The following is an 18,347-nucleotide window of genomic DNA, read 5'->3' on the forward strand; positions in this document are numbered from 1 at the left end:
TAACTTGACCCTCTTTTTTGGTGGGTGTTCTGTCTTCGCCCTTTTCCCCCTTCTTTTTGCCAATATTCTTCTGCTAATGCTTTTTGAAGGCTTGCTTCTTTCCGCACATCTCTGGTTTTATTCCTCTGGGTTTTCCCCTTGGCATTCAATGTCTGTGCCATGTCTGTTCTTCCAAACCCTCATGCACAGAGCAGGGAAGCAGCGGACTCGGTAGCCTGGGTGCAGGGCTCGGCTTGACCACATCTTAGTCCTGTGACTTGGGGCTAGTTCTGTAGGCTTCATTGTCCTCAGCAGTTCAAGGAGGTAAGCGTGGTTCCTATGTCACAGAGCTCATCTGTGGACTAAATGAGTTCTTCCTTGTGAAGTGCTTGAGACAGTGCCTGACACCATTATTGTTTCATTTGGGCTTCTTCCATTTCTAATGTGGGGTTTACTGGTAAATATTAGCTGTTAGCAACGATAAGACCATGGAGGATGGACTTGTCAGTGTGATGGTGCTAAGTATTTCAACATGTTCTGTTTCTGTCGTACTTCTGGTACTTGCTGATATAAAGCAAAAAAGCCCTAACTAAAGCTGCTTTCTGTTTTTCTTAACCTCTTTGTTGAGATTCAATTAATACACCATACAGTTCACCCCTTTAAAGTGTGCTCTTCAATGGTTTGATACACTGCATTATTTTTTAAGAATTTCTGGTAAAATATATAAAAAATATAAAATTTGTCATTTTATCCATTTCTAGATGGCATTAACCACATTCACAGTGTTATGCAATATCATTGCTATTCCCCAAACTTTTTCATCACCCCAAAGAGACTTGTACCCATTAAGCAGTAACTCCCCATCCCCCACCACTTCCGCCTCTGGTAATCTCTGATTTGCTGACTCTGTGAATTAGCCTGTTCTAGGTAGTTCATGTAAATGGAATCATATAGTTATTTGTCCTTTAGTGTCTGGCCTATTTCATTTGGCATAATGTTTTCAAGGTTCATATTGGTTCAACTATCAGAACTTCATTCCTTTTTATGGCCAAGTTATACTCCACTGAATGGAGAGACCATCATTTGTTTGCTTATCCAGTCATCCATCGGTGGACACTTGGGATGGCCCCACCTTTTGGTTGTCTTGAATAAGGCTGCAATGAACGTCGAAACACAAGTACCTTTTCAAGTTCTTACTGGATTGGCCAAAAAGTTCATTTGGGATTTCCCATAAGGTGGTACAGAAAAATCCAAACAAACTTTTTGGCCAACCTAATACTTTCAGTCCACCGAAAAATGAAACTGTTAGGCCATGTAGAAATTCTGTTTTAGCTTTTTGAAGAACTATTGGTGTTTTCCTGGAAAGCAGCTGCTTTTTAGTCATTCTGTCTTGTATACTGTCCTCTGGTGTCTGTCTCCCTCAGATTCCATTCCACCTCCTCCTGTCACCAGAGTTTTGTTGTCCTCCCTTGGCTACCCTCCCAACCACGTGTCTCCCAGCTGGCTGGCTGAGGGACACCCTCTGCTCCGTCACCCACTGGCAGTGCATATATCACCCACCCTGACCACACATCCGCCTGATCCCTTTCATCTCATTGTCTGAGGAAGGACAGGCTTGTAGAAGGTCATCCATAGGTCCCAGACCACCCCTGCTGGAGGGGGTTTCAGCCACATGCTGTTCCTAAAACCCTTCAAGGGTGGGGAGCCAGGGATGTGGAGCCAAAAGTCCTGCAAGGATTTCAGCCCTCCTTAGACAGGCTCCTTCCTTCTCCCATCACCTTGGTCTCATGTTCTCCGTCCACTTTGCTTTTTCTTTTGTCCACCCTGTCCAGAGGGAGAGTTGTTCTTCCATCTTTATTTGCTCACAGTTCCTGTAGTTTTCTAGGAGTGAATTAATGAATAAATACTGCAGCAGACTATAACCCGCCTCAGCCAGCCATTCTGCTTGTTGGGCTAATTGTTAGCTTGGGTTTCTGGATGTCATTCATTTCACAGTAAGGCTCCTAATTAATCTCAGCACTGTTCTCACCAGAAGAAAGGCTGATATGGAGAAACATCCCCAATTACCATGAGAAAAGGGATGTGGAGAGCCCCATTGAGTTTTCCTGGCATCCACCCCTTGTCTCAGATGAAACCCGCCCTTCACACATAGGCAGCCTGGCGATCAAGCCTGACAACTAGAGGGTTGTGAGAGCCGGCAGAGCCCCAGACCACACAGACCCAGCTCGGGAGGAGCCTGCCGGGGCTACCCTCTTGTTTAGTAACACCCATTGTGTTTCCCAGGACAGTGGAGAATCCTGGTGCCCTGAGCGGCAATGCCTCTGCTGTCCCAGAGGCAGGCGGGGTAGTTTTAATCTGGAAAAAGCTAAAGGTCTCTTCTTTTGTCTGTGTTTCTGTGCCTGCAGGACAAAAGATCCTTCATCACCGAAGTGACGTTTTAGAAACAGTGGTCCTGATCAACCCCTCAGATGAAGCCGTCAGCACTGAGGTAAGCATGTGGGTCTGTGGAGCCTCACACAGTGGACGGGGCCCCAGCTGATGAGGGGATGGGTCAGTTGGTGAAGAGGGACAAGGCGGGGGAGCAAGTTCTGGGTCCAGGGATGCTTCTGTGTCCCTGGCCAGGGGCTGGTTCTCTGCATCAGCACCACCTGAGACTGCCCCTTTCGATAAGGACAGAGTGGAGGATGCTGGCCAGACCGCAGGGTTCTGTAGAAGTGAGGGGTATGGAATGCTGAGGGTACCCAGAGGCTGTGCTGCTGGTCTAGAGTCTGGCTGGGATGTCGCAGGGTGATTAGACGCAAGCCTTCAGGCTGAGACGGCTGTGACCCTAATGTGGAGAAAAAAGGCTTCTCAGACACAAGCTTTCTCAGCACATCCTTCCCCACCCCCTGGTCACGGTTGAAAGGCAGGATAGCACCATGGTCAGGAATATGGGCTCTGCCGCCAGACTGCCTGGGTTCTGCCACCCACTAGCAGGTGGCCTTGGGCAAGTTATTGACCATATCTTTGTCTCAGTTTCTGTCTTTGTGAAATGGAGATGATAATAGCGGTTGCATTTAGTGATGTGTCCAGAAGTGTCGAGCGATTAGAACAGAGCATGGCACATGACAACCAAAACATCAGCGTTGGCCATTCTTCTTATTGTTTTTATTACCACCATAGAAACCTTCTGCCAGAGAGAGTAACTGGCTATTTCAGAGCCTACTGTAAGATCAGAACTAGGCTAACACCAAGAATCTTCCGTCCCCCAGGCCAGAGGAATCGATGCATCTCCATCTCCCAGTGTCTTTACTGCAGTTTGGTACCTTTGAGGTTGAATTGCTTCTGGGATGTTAGAATAGCCACAGACCCAGGCGCCTCCACTATCCATGGCATTTCTTCTGCCCACACTGAGCATCTCTGTGACTAGATTTTCTTTTTTTAAATTGAGATACAATTCACACACATAAAATCCATCCTTTTAAAGTATGCAGTTCATTGGGGTTTACTGTATTCATAATATTGTGGAACTATCATCAACATCTAATTCCTGAACATATCCATCACCCCCCAAAATCCCAAGCCCATTAGCAGTCACCATCCCCCCATAACCTCTGGCAACCATTAATCTACTTTTTACTTCTATGGATTTTCCTGTTCTGAATATTTCAGATAATGGAATCATACGATCTGTGGCCTTTTGTGTTGGGTTTATTTAACTAATATAGTATTTTCCAGAGTCATCCACATGTAGCCTGTATCAGTACCTCATTCCTTTTTATGCCAGAATACTATTCCAGTGTATAGGTGCACCACATTTATTTATCCATGCATCAGTTGATGGACATTTGGGTTGTTTGCCCTTTTTTGCTGTTGTCACATAGCCTGCTTTGATCCCATGTCGTCTGCTCTGGTTGAGCAGGACCTCTTTGGCAATCCATGAAGGTACAAGATTGAGGCAAATGATGCACTAGTGGTCTCCCTGGCTATTAGAATCAGGAAGTAGATACAACTTGGAAAAAAGCTAGAGGCTGAATATATGTACAGGCATATCGCCTGGAATAGCTGTGAGAAATGGAGAAGGGAAAAATAAGGAATTTCTTTGCAGAACCCAGGTTCACGTGTGGAGCAGATGGGGCTGGAACAATGACTTCGGTACATGTGCGCTTCCTTGGACTGTGGGTTTCGTGGGGACAGTGGGTCACGTCCTGTTTACTTTCCATCCCTCCCCTAGCGCCTCACATGATGCCTGGCAGTCACTTTGTGCTGAACTGAGTCAGGCTTAGAACACATAACCTTGGTGCTTGGAGCGGTGGTTCTGCTGAAGGACAGGCTGGCTCCCTGCCATTGAAAAGAATAGAGAGTCCTTTCGTGCAAATGGTTCACAAGTCTGTTTAAAAGATACCGAATCAGGGTGGCCTTTTGTTTATGTTCAAGTTTAGTGTCAGGTACCTTCTTGATGCCAGTGGAGACTGCTTTTGGAGCTGTGTGTCTGGTGTTCGGCTTGGCAGGAAAGGGGTCCTGGGTGGGAGGGGCTGGCTTGGGACCCTCCTTGGAGCCCTGTGATTCCTGAGGCAGCAGTTGGGGGACCTGCCCTGTACTTGGTGAGTCAGCCTGTGAGATGGTCGTGTCTCACAGACTGCATGCTGCCAGCAGGCACAACTGTGCAACAAACGATTGCCAGCTGTGGAGACTGCTTTGAAAAGACACGGAAACTGAGGGGAGAAAGTCAACTACCGCTACTGTCTCGGTCGTACCAGACTTGGAAAAGGGCATTCATGGGCAGCTGGTGATTGCAGTCGCTGGCTCTGTCCAACACCCTGGGGCGGAGTGAAGACCTGGAAGTGAGTGATTCTTGTTGGTAAGGAACCTGAAGCACTCCAGGGGCCAGCCTAGTCCTGCGAGGGGGAGGCCAGTGCCCACCATGGCTCAGTGCACCCTGGGCTTTGTTTCAGGTGCGCTTAATGATCACGGACGCCGCCCGACACAAGCTGCTCGTGCTGACGGGGCAGTGCTTTGAGAATACCGGAGAGCTCATTCTCCAGTCCGGCTCTTTCTCCTTCCAGAACTTCATAGAGATTTTCACCGATCAAGAGGTAGGTTCCTGTCTGGGAGTATCCACGCTTTACAGTTGCTCGGTTATTGTTGTAGCCTTAGGCTGATCTTTGAAAGCATTCACGGGAGATAGGAGGAGGGGATGGGGTGTCCTACTCCTTTGAAGTAAGCAAAACCACGTGGTGCAGAGTCCTGTGGCTTATCACCACAGGAATTTAGAGCACTCATCTATATAATTAATTGGAACCATTCTGATTGCCCGATGGAGGCGGGGGTTGGAACAGTCATCATTTTACAGATGGCAGAGATGATGGAGGAACTCGGAATTACAAAGCCCACAAGAAAGCCCAGGTTGCCTGGTTTCTGAAAGAATACTCCAAAGATCTCTTTAGGGGTAGGATTTAACTGCCTTGGTCTCTTTCAGTGCATGTAACTTACTTTTCCTGGTCAAATTATTTCTGATTTCTCTTACTTTTAATGCCTGGCCCTAGTATTTGAGCTTGGGCTGCTTGAGTAGCCCAAGAAAGGAGGCAGGTAGGAAAATGAGGTGTGTCCATAGGACACGTCCGTGCCCCAAGAGAAAGAGGGTTAGAGTAGCTGGACTGAAGCCTGATCATTAACAGTTCTAATGAGTATATCTTACTCAAGGTGATACATGATGAATTATGGAAACCAATAGGGTGATAGTATTATTTGGTCAAATCAGATCAAAGATTTTAATTTGGTTATTTCTGCTTGAGAATTTTATCTGGTTGGGAAACTTCTCTTTCCAAAATAACGCACCTCTGTCTCCTAGTTAGAGCAACAACTCGGGGCTGTCAGCATAGCTGCTTGGGGCTGCCCGTAGCTGATAGCAGACTTCTACAGGGAGAGGTCGAGGGATGTGCTGACAGGAGGAGTTACAGCATCTATTTAAAACCATCTTCCTGAGAACTTCCTGAGAAGGTGGCCTCTTAGTCTCGGGGGTGTTGGGAAGGGCCATCTGTCTTTCTGCATTTAATCTTCCTTGGCCCCGCAAATCACAGAGAGGCCTCTGTGTACTTTCCATCACTGGCAAGAGCTGTAAATAAACTGCCCAGCTTCATTAGGCTCACCTGGAGGCTTTTTGTAAAAAGACTGGTGGGATGACATCACTGTGTTTCTCTGCTCACTGGGGAGGAATAATAAAGGAACATTTTACTTGACATTTGAAGCTCTGGCTTTCAGAAGCTGTGATGTCATCTGGGTCCCAAGGCAGATAGCCCAGGCTCTCCCCACAACAAGGAAGGGCCCTGGGCGCCCTCAGAGCTGGTCCCACCGTTACCACCTCACAAGGGAGGCCTGTGCCCTGTGTCTCTGCAGTGCTGTCCTCTGTTTTCCTCCAGGGCTGCTGCAGTTCAGGCTGCGTGTCTTGATCGTCTTGTATCTGTGCTCCCACAACTGGGAAAGGCCCAGCATAACCTTGTTCCACGGCATTGAGAAGCTCAAGGCAGGGCACTAATTCTCACTCTGGCCCACTGCCCTGAGATGGGTGTATGAGCACCATAATGTCAGAATCTTTTGCAGGATTGTGTCCCCAGGTTCATGTTGTGGATTTGTCTGGTAGCTAAGGGGTCACACACACTGTCAGCACCTTGGCAAGAGAGAGGGCTGCAGAGGCCAGGAGCCAGCCCCGGGGCTCAGTACCATGGGCACGTGGGCCGCTGACTGGCTTCTCCATGTTCAGTTCAGTCCTGCACCCTCAGCTTATTTATGTGCACATGGGTGCCTCTCCTACATTCCTTTTCCAGGTTAGTTTCGACCCCTGTGTCACGGGTTTGTCTTTTTGGCAGCAAAATAGAATTGAGGACATATGTAAAGGAAAGGGTTTGTCACTGTTGGAATTTTAAATCTGGAGGCATCACAGCCCACCCATCTGGACCCCAAATGTCTTTAAATAAGGCACAGTGTTGTGAACATTGCTGCTTAACACACATGAAAAGATCTCTAGGGTTTTCCCTTATAGACTAGGTCAGTGGTATCGGGGTGCTGTGGGAAGACAAGAAAATGGGAATACACAGGGTTGAATTTAGTTTCTTCCCGTTGTTCCAACCAGAGCACCTGGGCCTTTACCTTTTTTGCATTCTAGACTTTGGAGAAAGGATGCCATAGCCAAAGTGGATTGGAAACCATGGGACTAGGCCAATGGTTAGCGGCTTTTTAGAGCTCTGATACTTACTGTTGCCTTGGGAAAAGGTTTTGAGGCCAGAATGACTCAATAACTAATGGATCTTAAAGGCCATTTGGTATCTACTTTTGTTCCCTTCTATTTAGTCCTTGAAACATACTAGTCACTCCAGAGAAACCAGAAACACAATTTGGCAAAAACAAAAATGACATATTTTTTTAAAAAAAAAAACAAAAAACAAGAATAGCTAAAAATAAATGGGCTGAATAACAGAATTATCGGTACATTTTAAGCTTCAGCTGTGGGGAGTCTTAGTCATTGGAGATCAACTACAAAACCAGAACCTACAGATAGACCACATCTGGCTAATCCATCCCTTCCTGCAAGCTGAGGATGGTGAAGTCACCATCTCCTGGGGACATTTTTCAGTCTCTCTGTTGGAAAGTTTTTCCTTATGTGTCTCATCCTATCTTCAAGGAAGGAATGTGATCCCTTTTCCACCTGACAGTGTCTTAGATCTTAGACACCCTTTACTGCCAATTTTTTTCCCCTCCAGATTTATCATTCTCAGTCCTACTCAGTGTTCTTCATAAAACAAGATGTTAAAAGTTCCTTATATTCTCTGATCACTGTCCAGTGGTAGGAAGGAGGCACAGGGGTAGAGATGGGTGAAATTCAGGAGCTCAGTCTTGGCCATGTTTCAGTGCCCAGGCGTTATCAGACAATTACATACAGGAGTCCAGAGCTTGGGGAATGAAGAGTGGGCTGGAGATGTTAATGTGGAAGCCATCAGCACATTAGAAAACAGATGACATAATGTAAAGGGCGAAATGTGTTAGCAGAGAAAGGGGCCTAGGTCTAGCATTTAGAGGCTGAGGCCAAGGAGAAGGAACCAGCAATTTTAGTTTGTTTTTGGTCCAGTTTCTCTAAAACATTATGACTCACTGGATACCAAACTCCAGGGATCACTGACCAGGTTAGGATTGTGAGAGTTAGTGACTTCTGTAGTTTTCAATACAATCTTCAATAAGTCTAAAAGTAACTTTTGACCATCACCATCCACAATTAAATGTCAATGAAGAAGGGAGGCTCTGTGGAGCTCTGTAATTAACATAATTTTTTGGGGGGGAGCTCCCTTTAAGAAAAAGAAGAAAATTATTGACACACAATTAAGTACAGGACTTTGGGAGGGGACCAGACCACTGAGGAGCCTTGAAATTTAAGTTTCTTTAAGCCTTATGATAAAGGCACTTCACTGTCAACTAAAATCCCTGAGTATTTTCTATGGATATTGTTGATACGCCCCCCTCTCCTAATTCTGCTTTCCCAGCTGGTTTATTGGACTTTACATTTATCCCTTAGAATGCCTCCATTAAGAGTTGACTTAGCCATCATCATTCTAATGTCAAGAGCTTTGCTAAATGTCTTAATTCTGCCATCACACATTTCCAAGGCCTCCTGTTTTCACGCTATCCGCAGATCTGATAAGCCTACCTCCACCATTTTCACTCAAGTCAGTACCAGCAGGACATAAATGAGCCCATCATAGACCCCTTTCCAGGTTGATGCAAACCAGCAGCTATAAGTTCAGCTGCTTTCACAATGTTCAGAGATCCTTTGAAACATCTTGCTAAATCCCAGAGATATGCTGTCTGCTGTATTTCCTCATTAGCCAAGCACATAATCTAATCAAAAGGAAATGTAGTTAGTAGGGTATGGTTTAGAAATTGCACTCTTATTTCATTAATAGTATCTGCATAGTCATTTATTTCCTATATCTTCCTTCCTCTTCCAGTATGCCTGCACTTAATTAGAAAAGGCAATTAACAAAAAAGACTATCATTACCCTGAGCAGTATTTCTTCCAGTCCTGTCTCCCATCCATTTTTGTAAGAACAAAGTGGGGGAGTAGCAATCAATGTTCTTGAGAAGTACTCATGGGCTCTGGTCACTTCCCAACTGTCCACTTCAGGAGGACAGCATGTACTGAATTGGCCAAGTTCAGCACAGTTCAGCAAGCATCTGTTGAACCTAATGGTATACTGGGGAAACAAAGATAAAGAGATAGAGAGAGAAGATGTGTTTCCTCCTGTTCGGGAACTTCTGGTATAATGGGCTCTACTAGCTACCATTTACTATGATGATGATTTCCAAATTCTTTCAGAGAAAGCCTCAGTTTCCAAGTCTAAGACATATTCACAGGTTTCCTTGTCACTTCACAGGTTGTTGGCTCTTCTTCGTTGCTCTCATCTGTTCCTTGGTTGAATGGGCACTTGTGACACCCAGTCTTTGCCCCTGAGGGCCCCCTCCTCTCTCTCCAGCGTGCGTGCTGGCACAGGTCTGGAAGTCAGTTCTGGGGGCTGCTCCAAGGCCATGGTATTTTTCCCCCTCCTCCTCTTCCTCCTGGACCTTCTCCATCTTCTTGATGAGCTGGGTTCTTGTCTTCTGCATAGCACGCTGTTGCTTCTCCAAAGGAAGTGGATTTTCTATCTCTGAGCACTGCTGACTTTCTTTTGTGCTTTCTCTTGTACATCATAGTTTTCCATTCACCAGCCTCTTGGTTGTTTTTTAAGGCCTTTGACTTACTAAGAATTCTGTGCAGCCTTGTTTTCTTTGGGAGTCATTTCCTTTGTTTCACAGAAGCTCTCTGGGTAGAGGTGAAAAGCTGAAGGGTACAGGGGTATTCCTTAAATCCTTTTACCTTCTCCTTGAGCTTGGTGATTACCTGCTTCACATAAAAAGAGGCAGTGACTGAATACTACCTATACACAGCTGGATCATATCCTTACCTGCCACACCTCTCAGAGTGGGATTTCAAGAATTACGGTGAACTAAATTTTAAAATTTCACTATTAAAGACTCAGCAGTTCGAGTTATCCTGGATTTCTCCTCTAAAATGTAGTATAAAACATGAGCAGTTTGCACTTGCTCTCTGTGAAAATTAAGATGGAGAGAGTTGTAACCATGCTGTGCTGATGTGGGTCTGTGCTAGTCACTGGACAGGAAGCCATAGATGGTGCTCAGGTTTGCTTTGGTCCACAAATGTGAGCAAAGACTCCCCTATGGATGGCTATCATTTGCTTTTCTTTTCTCATCAGTTTTCTCAGTTTCCAAAAGAGTTGATTCTTATCCCTTTTATAGGAAATAATCAAGTCAGAGGAAAAGAGCAAAGTGAAAGAAAGACTTGTTATTTTGCTATTTGGTAACTCTTCAAAACATAAGACAGATAAGCTAGTGAAACAAAAAGGGCTAGATTACTGCAATCTAATGTTGGAAAGTTCAGATTTTACAGCCCTTCTAAACATTCACACTAGGAGCCTCAGAATGCTGGTATCTAGGACATTGTATGAGAGGAAAAAAAAAACATTCTAATGCTAGAAGGGAACAATGTAGACCCGCTGGCTCAGAGATGTCAAATGAACTCTTTGCTCTGCCCTCATCATCTACCATCAAGGACGCAGAACTCTTTTCACTGGAAACTCTGGGCTGGTTTATGAGCTTTGCTGTAACTGAAGGAAGAAGACTGAGGTTGATAGCATGATTCTCCCTCCCTAAGTACTAGGCATGGGGCCATACTATTGAGTGAGAAAGAAAACTGCATTTTCAATAAGCCACAATCTCTGGTTTGGTCCCAAATAGCTCTTCTGCAGTCCCATCCTGTAGTATTAAGTAAGGGGTTGAAAAACTTTTCAGCCGCATTTGATTTTAGCCACTCAGGCCCGGCTTGCCCTGAAAAGAATAGGAGTTAGAATGGAGCAGAACATCCCACCTTGGATTCGAACAGGAGCAAATGGGGGACAAATCTGGCTACTTGCTCATGTAATACCCAACTGCTCTAACCATCACGGTTTCAGAGTATCTGTATTTGCAGAAAGTCTCCTGGATGAACCACTCATGCTTTACATAGTGTGAACTGATGCCAGAACCAGTGGTTTTTTGTATTAATATGCAGTCTATAACTTCTTGTCTCCAAGGTGCAAAAAAAAAAAGCCACCAAACTTTTTTCTTCTCTACCTACCAAATTCTAAATATTGACACCATGTGCACTATATCTAAATTCTTTTAATGTGTCATCAGTCCTTTTAGCCAGGCCCAGTGGAATAAAAGAAAACATTTTGTATCAGTGGTGAAATGACTCACCTAGCCTTCTCCTGTGATTGATAGTTTATTACTTTTTAAGGGCATTTTTGCATGGCAAGTACCCAGGGGTGCTGTGCAAAGTGTTTCATAACCACATAGGCACTGATCATCCAGACGGTCACTGGCCTTAGAAGTGGAGCAGAATTCTGAAGATCCCCTGTGGGGCAAGAACAGATGGTGGTGAGGTCTGAGGTTGGGGGGCAGGGGGCAGGGAGAAAGCAGAAGGGAATGGAAGGAACGGTCAGGACAGAGGCTGTTAGCTTACCAGTATGGAAATATTTACCTACCAACACCTGACATTTGCCCTGTGTGCATCCGATGAACCTATAATACCTAGTAATAGATGGAGGGGCTGGATCAGTGATGATAGTCACTTAAACCTTTTCTTTTTTTCTTATGATTTTTTTTTAAATCCCAGATTGGGGAATTACTGAGTACCACCCATCCTGCCAACAAAGCCAGCTTAACCCTTTTCTGTCCCGAAGAAGGGGACTGGAAAAACTCCAATCTTGACAGACACAATCTCCAAGACTTCATCAATATTAAACTCAACTCAGCATCTATATTGCCAGAAATGGAAGGACTTTCCGAGTTTACCGAGTATCTCTCGGAATCTGTGGAAGTCCCGTCTCCCTTTGACATCCTAGAACCCCCCACATCAGGTGGATTTCTAAAGCTCTCCAAGCCCTGCTGTTACATTTTTCCAGGAGGGAGGGGCGATTCTGCACTGTTTGCAGTGAACGGATTCAATATGCTCATCAACGGAGGCTCAGAAAGAAAATCCTGCTTCTGGAAGCTCATCCGACACTTGGACCGAGTGGACTCCATCCTGCTCACCCACATTGGGGACGACAATTTGCCTGGAATAAACAGCATGCTCCAACGGAAAATCGCAGAGCTCGAGGAGGAACAGTCCCAGGGCTCCACCACCAATAGTGACTGGATGAAAAACCTCATCTCCCCCGACTTAGGAGTTGTATTTCTCAATGTACCTGAAAATCTGAAAAACCCAGATCCAAACATCAAGATGAAGAGAAGCATAGAAGAAGCCTGCTTCACTCTCCAGTACCTAAACAAATTATCCATGAAGCCAGAACCTCTGTTCAGAAGCGTAGGCAATACCATCGATCCTGTCATTCTTTTCCAAAAAATGGGAGTTGGTAAATTGGAGATGTATGTGCTTAACCCAGTCAAGAGCAGCAAGGAGATGCAGTATTTCATGCAGCAGTGGACTGGCACCAACAAAGACAAGGCTGAACTAATCTTGCCTAATGGTCAAGAAATAGACATCCCAATTTCCTACTTAACGTCAGTCTCATCTTTGATCGTGTGGCATCCGGCGAACCCTGCAGAGAAGATCATCCGAGTTCTGTTTCCTGGCAACAGCACCCAATACAATATCCTGGAAGGACTGGAAAAGCTCAAACATTTGGACTTCCTGAAACAGCCACTGGCCACCCAGAAGGATCTCACGGGCCAGGTGGCCACCCCTGCTGTGAAACAAGTAAAACTGAAACAGAGGGCTGACAGCCGTGAGAGTTTGAAACCAGCTGCAAAACCACTCCCCAGCAAAACCGTGCGAAAGGAGTCAAAAGAAGAAACCCCTGAAGTCACAAAGGGACTGGAAAAGGCACCCAAAGTAGAAAGCAAAGAAAAGGTGACGGTGAAAAAAGACAAACCTGTGAAAACCGAGACCAAACCTCCAGTGACAGAAAAGGAGACGCCCAGCAAAGAAGAGCTGCCCCCGGTCAAAGCTGAGGGCGCCGAGAAGCAGGGCACAGATGTCAAACCCAAAGTTGCCAAGGAGAAGATGGTGAAGAAGGAGACAAAGCCAAAACCCGAAGAGAAGAAAGAGGACAAGGAAAAGGAAAAGCCAAAGAAAGAAGTGGCTAAGAAGGAGGACAAAACACCCGTCAAGAAGGAGGAAAAACCAAAAAAGGAAGAGGTGAAAAAGGAAGTCAAAAAAGAAATCAAAAAAGAAGAGAAAAAAGAAATCAAAAAAGAGGTTAAGAAAGAAACCCCACTCAAGGAAGCCAAGAAGGAAGTGAAGAAGGAGGAAAAGAAGGAAATTAAAAAGGAGGAAAAGGAACCCAAAAAAGAAATTAAGAAACTTCCTAAAGACACAAAGAAATCACCTACTCCCATATCTGAAGCAAAAAAACCAGCTGCATTAAAACCAAAAGTACCCAAGAAGGAAGAGCCTGTCAAGAAAGAGCCCGTGGCTGCTGGGAAGCCAAAGGAGAAGGGGAAGATTAAAGTGGTCAAGAAGGAAGGCAAGACAGCAGAGGCTGTGGCCGCAGCCCTTGGCACCGTGGCCACTGCAGCAGCCGTGGCTGGGTTAGCAACCCCCGGCCCCGCCAAAGAACTCGAGGCCGAGAGGTCCCTCATGTCGTCCCCCGAGGATCTGACCAAGGACTTTGAGGAGCTGAAGGCTGAAGAGGTCGACGTCACAAAAGACATCAAGCCTCAGCTGGAGCTGATCGAGGATGAAGAGAAACTGAAGGAAACCGAGCCCGTCGAAGCCTATGTCATCCAGAAAGAGACCGAAGTCATCAAAGGCCCCGCCGAGTCCCCTGATGAGGGAATCACCACCACTGAAGGGGAGGGGGAGTGTGAGCAGACCCCCGAGGAGCTGGAGCCCGTCGAGAAGCAGGGGGTGGAGGACACTGAAAAATTTGAAGACGAAGGAGCAGGTTTCGAGGAGTCCTCTGAGACCGGAGACTATGAAGAGAAGGCAGAAACGGAAGAGGCGGAAGAACCGGAAGAGGACACAGAGGACAATGTGCGTGTGAGCACCTCCAAGCACAGCCTATTGGAGGAGGAGGAGAGTGCCAAGGCTGAGGCGGACGTGCACGTCAAGGAGAAGAGGGAGTCTGTGGCCAGTGGTGACGACCGAGCCGAAGAAGACATGGACGAGGCCCTGGAGAAGGGAGAAGCCGAGCAGTCTGAGGAGGAGGGGGATGAGGAGGACAGAGCTGAGGACGCCAGAGAGGAAGACTACGAGCCCGAAAAGGCTGAAGCGGAAGACTACGTGATGGCTGTGGTGGACAAGGCCGCGGAGGCTAGCCGTACTGAGGACCAGTATGGGTTCCTCACCACGTCCCCCAAGCCAGTGGGAGCCCAGTCTCCCATCCAAGAACCTGCCTCTTCCATTCACGATGAGACTTTACCTGGAGGCTCGGAGAGTGAGGCCACTGCCTCTGACGAGGAGAATCGGGAAGACCAGCCTGAAGAATTCACGGCCACCTCCGGCTACACCCAGTCTACCATTGAGATATCCAGCGAGCCCACCCCCATGGATGAGATGTCTACTCCCCGAGACGTGATGAGTGACGAGACCAACAATGAAGAGACCGAGTCCCCGTCTCAAGAATTTGTAAACATCACCAAATACGAGTCTTCACTGTATTCTCAGGAATATGCCAAACCTGCTGTGACATCTCTCAATGGACTTTCTGAGGGGTCAAAAACAGATGCCACTGATGGGAGGGACTACAATGCTTCAGCCTCCACCATCTCACCACCCTCCTCCATGGAGGAAGACAAATTCAGCAGATCTGCTCTACGCGAAGCCTACTACTCTGAAGAGAAAGATGTGAGAGTTGGTGCCATGCTGGAGATCAAAGACACCGTCTCACCAGTTTTGGATGAAAAACTCAGTCCACCCAAGAGCCCATCCCTAAGTCCATCTCCGCCATCACCCATAGAAAAGACCCCCCTGGGTGAACGTAGCGTGAACTTTTCCCTGACACCCAATGAGATTAAAGTCTCAGCAGAGGCAGAAGTTGTCCCAGTGTCTCCTGAGGTGACCCAGGAAGTAGTGGAAGAACACTGTGCTAGTCCTGAGGATAAGACCCTGGAAGTGGTGTCTCCGACTCAGTCTGTGACTGGCAGTGCTGGCCACACACCATACTACCAATCTCCAACTGAAGAGAAATCTAGTCACCTTCCCACAGAGGTCATTGAAAAGCCAGCAGCAGTCCCGGTGAGCTTTGAATTCAGTGATGCCAAAGATGAAAGTGAAAGGGCTTCCATAAGCCCCATGGATGAACCCGTACCTGACTCAGAATCTCCTATTGAAAAAGTTTTGTCTCCATTACGGAGCCCTCCCCTAATCGGATCCGAGTCTGCATATGAAAGTTTCTTAAGTGCAGATGACAGGGCTCCTGGCAGAGGTATCGAAAGCCCCTTTGAAGGAAAGGATGGAAAAGAAGCCTCTCCAGACCAAATAAGTCCAGTTTCTGACATGACTTCCACTGGTCTTTTCCAAGACAAACAGGAAGGGAAAAGCACAGATTTTATACCAATAAAGGAAGACTTTGGTCAAGAAAAGAAAACTGATGATGTTGAAGACATGAGTTCTCAAGCAGGACTGACCTTAGATGAAAGGAAGTTAGGAGATGTCTCTCCTACACAAATAGATGTCAGTCAGTTTGGATCTCTTAAAGAAGACACTAAGATGTCCATTTCTGAAGGCACTGTCTCAGACAAGTCAGCTACCCCTGTCGATGAGGGGGTAGTGGAAGACACATACTCTCATATGGAGGGTGTGGCCTCGGTCTCCACAGCTTCTGTGGCTACAAGCTCATTCCCAGAGCCAACGACAGATGACGTGTCTCCCTCACTGCACGCTGAGGTTGGATCCCCACACTCCACTGAAGTAGATGACTCTCTTTCCGTGTCTGTTGTGCAAACGCCCACCACTTTCCAGGAAACAGAAATGTCTCCATCAAAAGAAGAATGCCCACGACCAATGTCAATTTCTCCACCAGACTTCTCCCCTAAAACAGCCAAGTCTCAGACACCGGTTCAAGATCACAGGTCGGAACAATCCTCGATGTCTATTGAATTTGGCCAGGAGTCCCCTGAGCACTCCCTTGCTATGGACTTCAGTCGTCAGTCTCCCGATCACCCTACAGTGGGTGCAGGCATGCTTCATATCACTGAAAACGGGCCTACTGAGGTGGACTACAGTCCTTCTGACATGCAGGACTCTAGTTTATCCCATAAGATCCCACCAACAGAGGAGCCGTCCTACACCCAAGATAATGATCTCTCTGAGCTCATCTCGGTGTCTCAGGTGGAGGCTTCCCCATCCACCTCTTCGGCTCACACCCCTTCTCAGATAGCATCTCCTCTCCAAGAAGATACTCTGTCTGATGTTGTTCCTCCCAGAGACATATCCTTGTATGCCTCACTCACCTCTGAAAAAGTGCAAAGTCTGGAAGCTGAGAAGCTCTCCCCTAAATCTGATATCTCTCCGCTCACCCCGAGAGAATCCTCTCCTTTGTATTCGCCTAGTCTTTCAGATTCTACCTCTGCAGTCAAAGAGAGCACAGCAGCATCCCACACTGCCTCTCCCCCACCGACAGATGCAGCGTCCGCAGAGCCCTATGGCTTCCGTGCCTCCATGTTATTTGATACGATGCCGCACCATCTAGCCTTGAGTAGAGATTTGACCACACCTGGCATGGAGGATACTGGAGGGAAGACACCTGGAGACTTCAGCTACGCCTATCAGAAGCCTGAGACAATGACCAGGTCCCCAGATGAAGAAGGTTACGACTATGAGGCTTATGAGAAAACCACCCGGACCCCAGATGTGAGTGGCTATTACTATGAGAAGACCGAGAGCGTCACCAAATCCCCATGTGACAGCAGCTACTCCTATGAGACCATGGAGAAGACCACCAAGACTCCTGAAGATGGTGGCTATGCCTATGAGATTACTGAAAAGACCACCCGGAGCCCGGAAGAGTCTGGGTATGCATATGAGATAAGTGAGAAGACCATAAGGACCCCTGAAGTGAGTGCTTACAGCTACGAAAAGACTGAGCAGTCTCGAAGGCTCCTGGATGACATCAGCAATGGCTATGATGATTCTGAAGAGGCCGGCCACACACTTGGGGATTCCAGCTACTCTTATGAGACCACTGAGAAAACTGCCGGTTTCCCTGAGTCTGAAAGTTACTCCTACGAGACATCGACAACAACCACTCTATCCCCAGATGCCTCTGCATACTGTTATGAGACCCCGGAGAAAATCACTCGAGCCCCCCAGGCGTCTTCGTATGCCTATGAGACTTCAGACCAGTGCTACACGGCAGAAAAGAAGTCCCCCTCCGAGGCTCGCCAGGATGTGGACTTATGCCTTGTGTCCTCCTGTGAATACAAGCATCCCAAGACGGAGCTCTCACCCTCCTTCATTAATCCCAATCCTCTCGAGTGGTTTGCCAGTGAAGAGCCAACTGAAGAATCGGAAAAGCCCCTCACCCAGTCAGGAGGAGCCCCGCCGCCTCCTGGAGGGAAGCCCCAGGGCCGACAATGTGATGAAACCCCTCCCACATCAGTCAGCGAGTCCGCCCCGTCCCAGACTGACTCTGACGTCCCTCCAGAGACTGAGGAGTGCCCCTCCATCACAGCTGATGCCAACATCGACTCTGAAGATGAGTCGGAAACCATCCCCACAGACAAAACTGTCACCTACAAACACATGGATCCACCTCCGGCCCCTATGCAGGACCGTAGCCCTTCTCCACGCCACCCTGACGTGTCCATGATGGACCCGGAGGCCTTGGCCATCGAGCAGAACCTGGGCAAAGCTCTGAAGAAAGACCTGAAAGAGAAGACCAAGACCAAAAAGCCTGGTACAAAGACCAAGTCGTCCTCACCTGTCAAGAAGGGTGATGGGAAGTCCAAGCCCTCTGCAGCTTCACCCAAGCCAGGGGCCTTGAAGGAATCCTCGGATAAGGTGTCCAGAGTGGCTTCTCCTAAGAAGAAAGAATCTGTGGAAAAAGCGACCAAAACCACCACCACTCCTGAGGTCAAAGCTGCACGTGGGGAAGAGAAAGACAAGGAGACCAAGAATGCCGCCAACACCTCCACGTCCAAATCGGTGAAGACGGCAACAGCAGGTAGGTGGGAGGTGTTGGCATCCTGGTACAGGACACTGCAGTTCTACTTTTAGCTACGGCCTCTGCCTTTCCACCTGACTTTGTACTGGGGAGGTGAGAGAGCACAACTTAGTGCTCTTCCTTCCTTTCACCATT

General features: G+C 47.3%; 1 protein-coding gene across 2 annotated transcripts in view; it reads left to right on the forward strand.

Moving 5' to 3' along the window:
* Window positions 1–18,347, forward strand: part of MAP1B (microtubule associated protein 1B) — a 94,540-nt gene that overhangs the window by 67,652 nt on the left and 8,541 nt on the right. For both annotated transcript variants that reach the window (XM_081518517.1, XM_081518518.1), the window contains 3 exons: window positions 2,385–2,467; window positions 4,914–5,054; window positions 11,717–18,212. In XM_081518517.1, coding sequence (XP_081374643.1) covers window positions 2,385–2,467; window positions 4,914–5,054; window positions 11,717–18,212 — 6,720 coding nt within the window. The remainder of the gene's footprint in view (window positions 1–2,384; window positions 2,468–4,913; window positions 5,055–11,716; window positions 18,213–18,347) is intronic.

The sequence above is a fragment of the Giraffa tippelskirchi genome, chromosome 8 (genome assembly GCF_054371585.1).
Source record: "Giraffa tippelskirchi isolate mGirTip1 chromosome 8, T2T-mGirTip1v1.2.pri, whole genome shotgun sequence".
Lineage (NCBI taxonomy): Eukaryota > Metazoa > Chordata > Mammalia > Artiodactyla > Giraffidae > Giraffa > Giraffa tippelskirchi.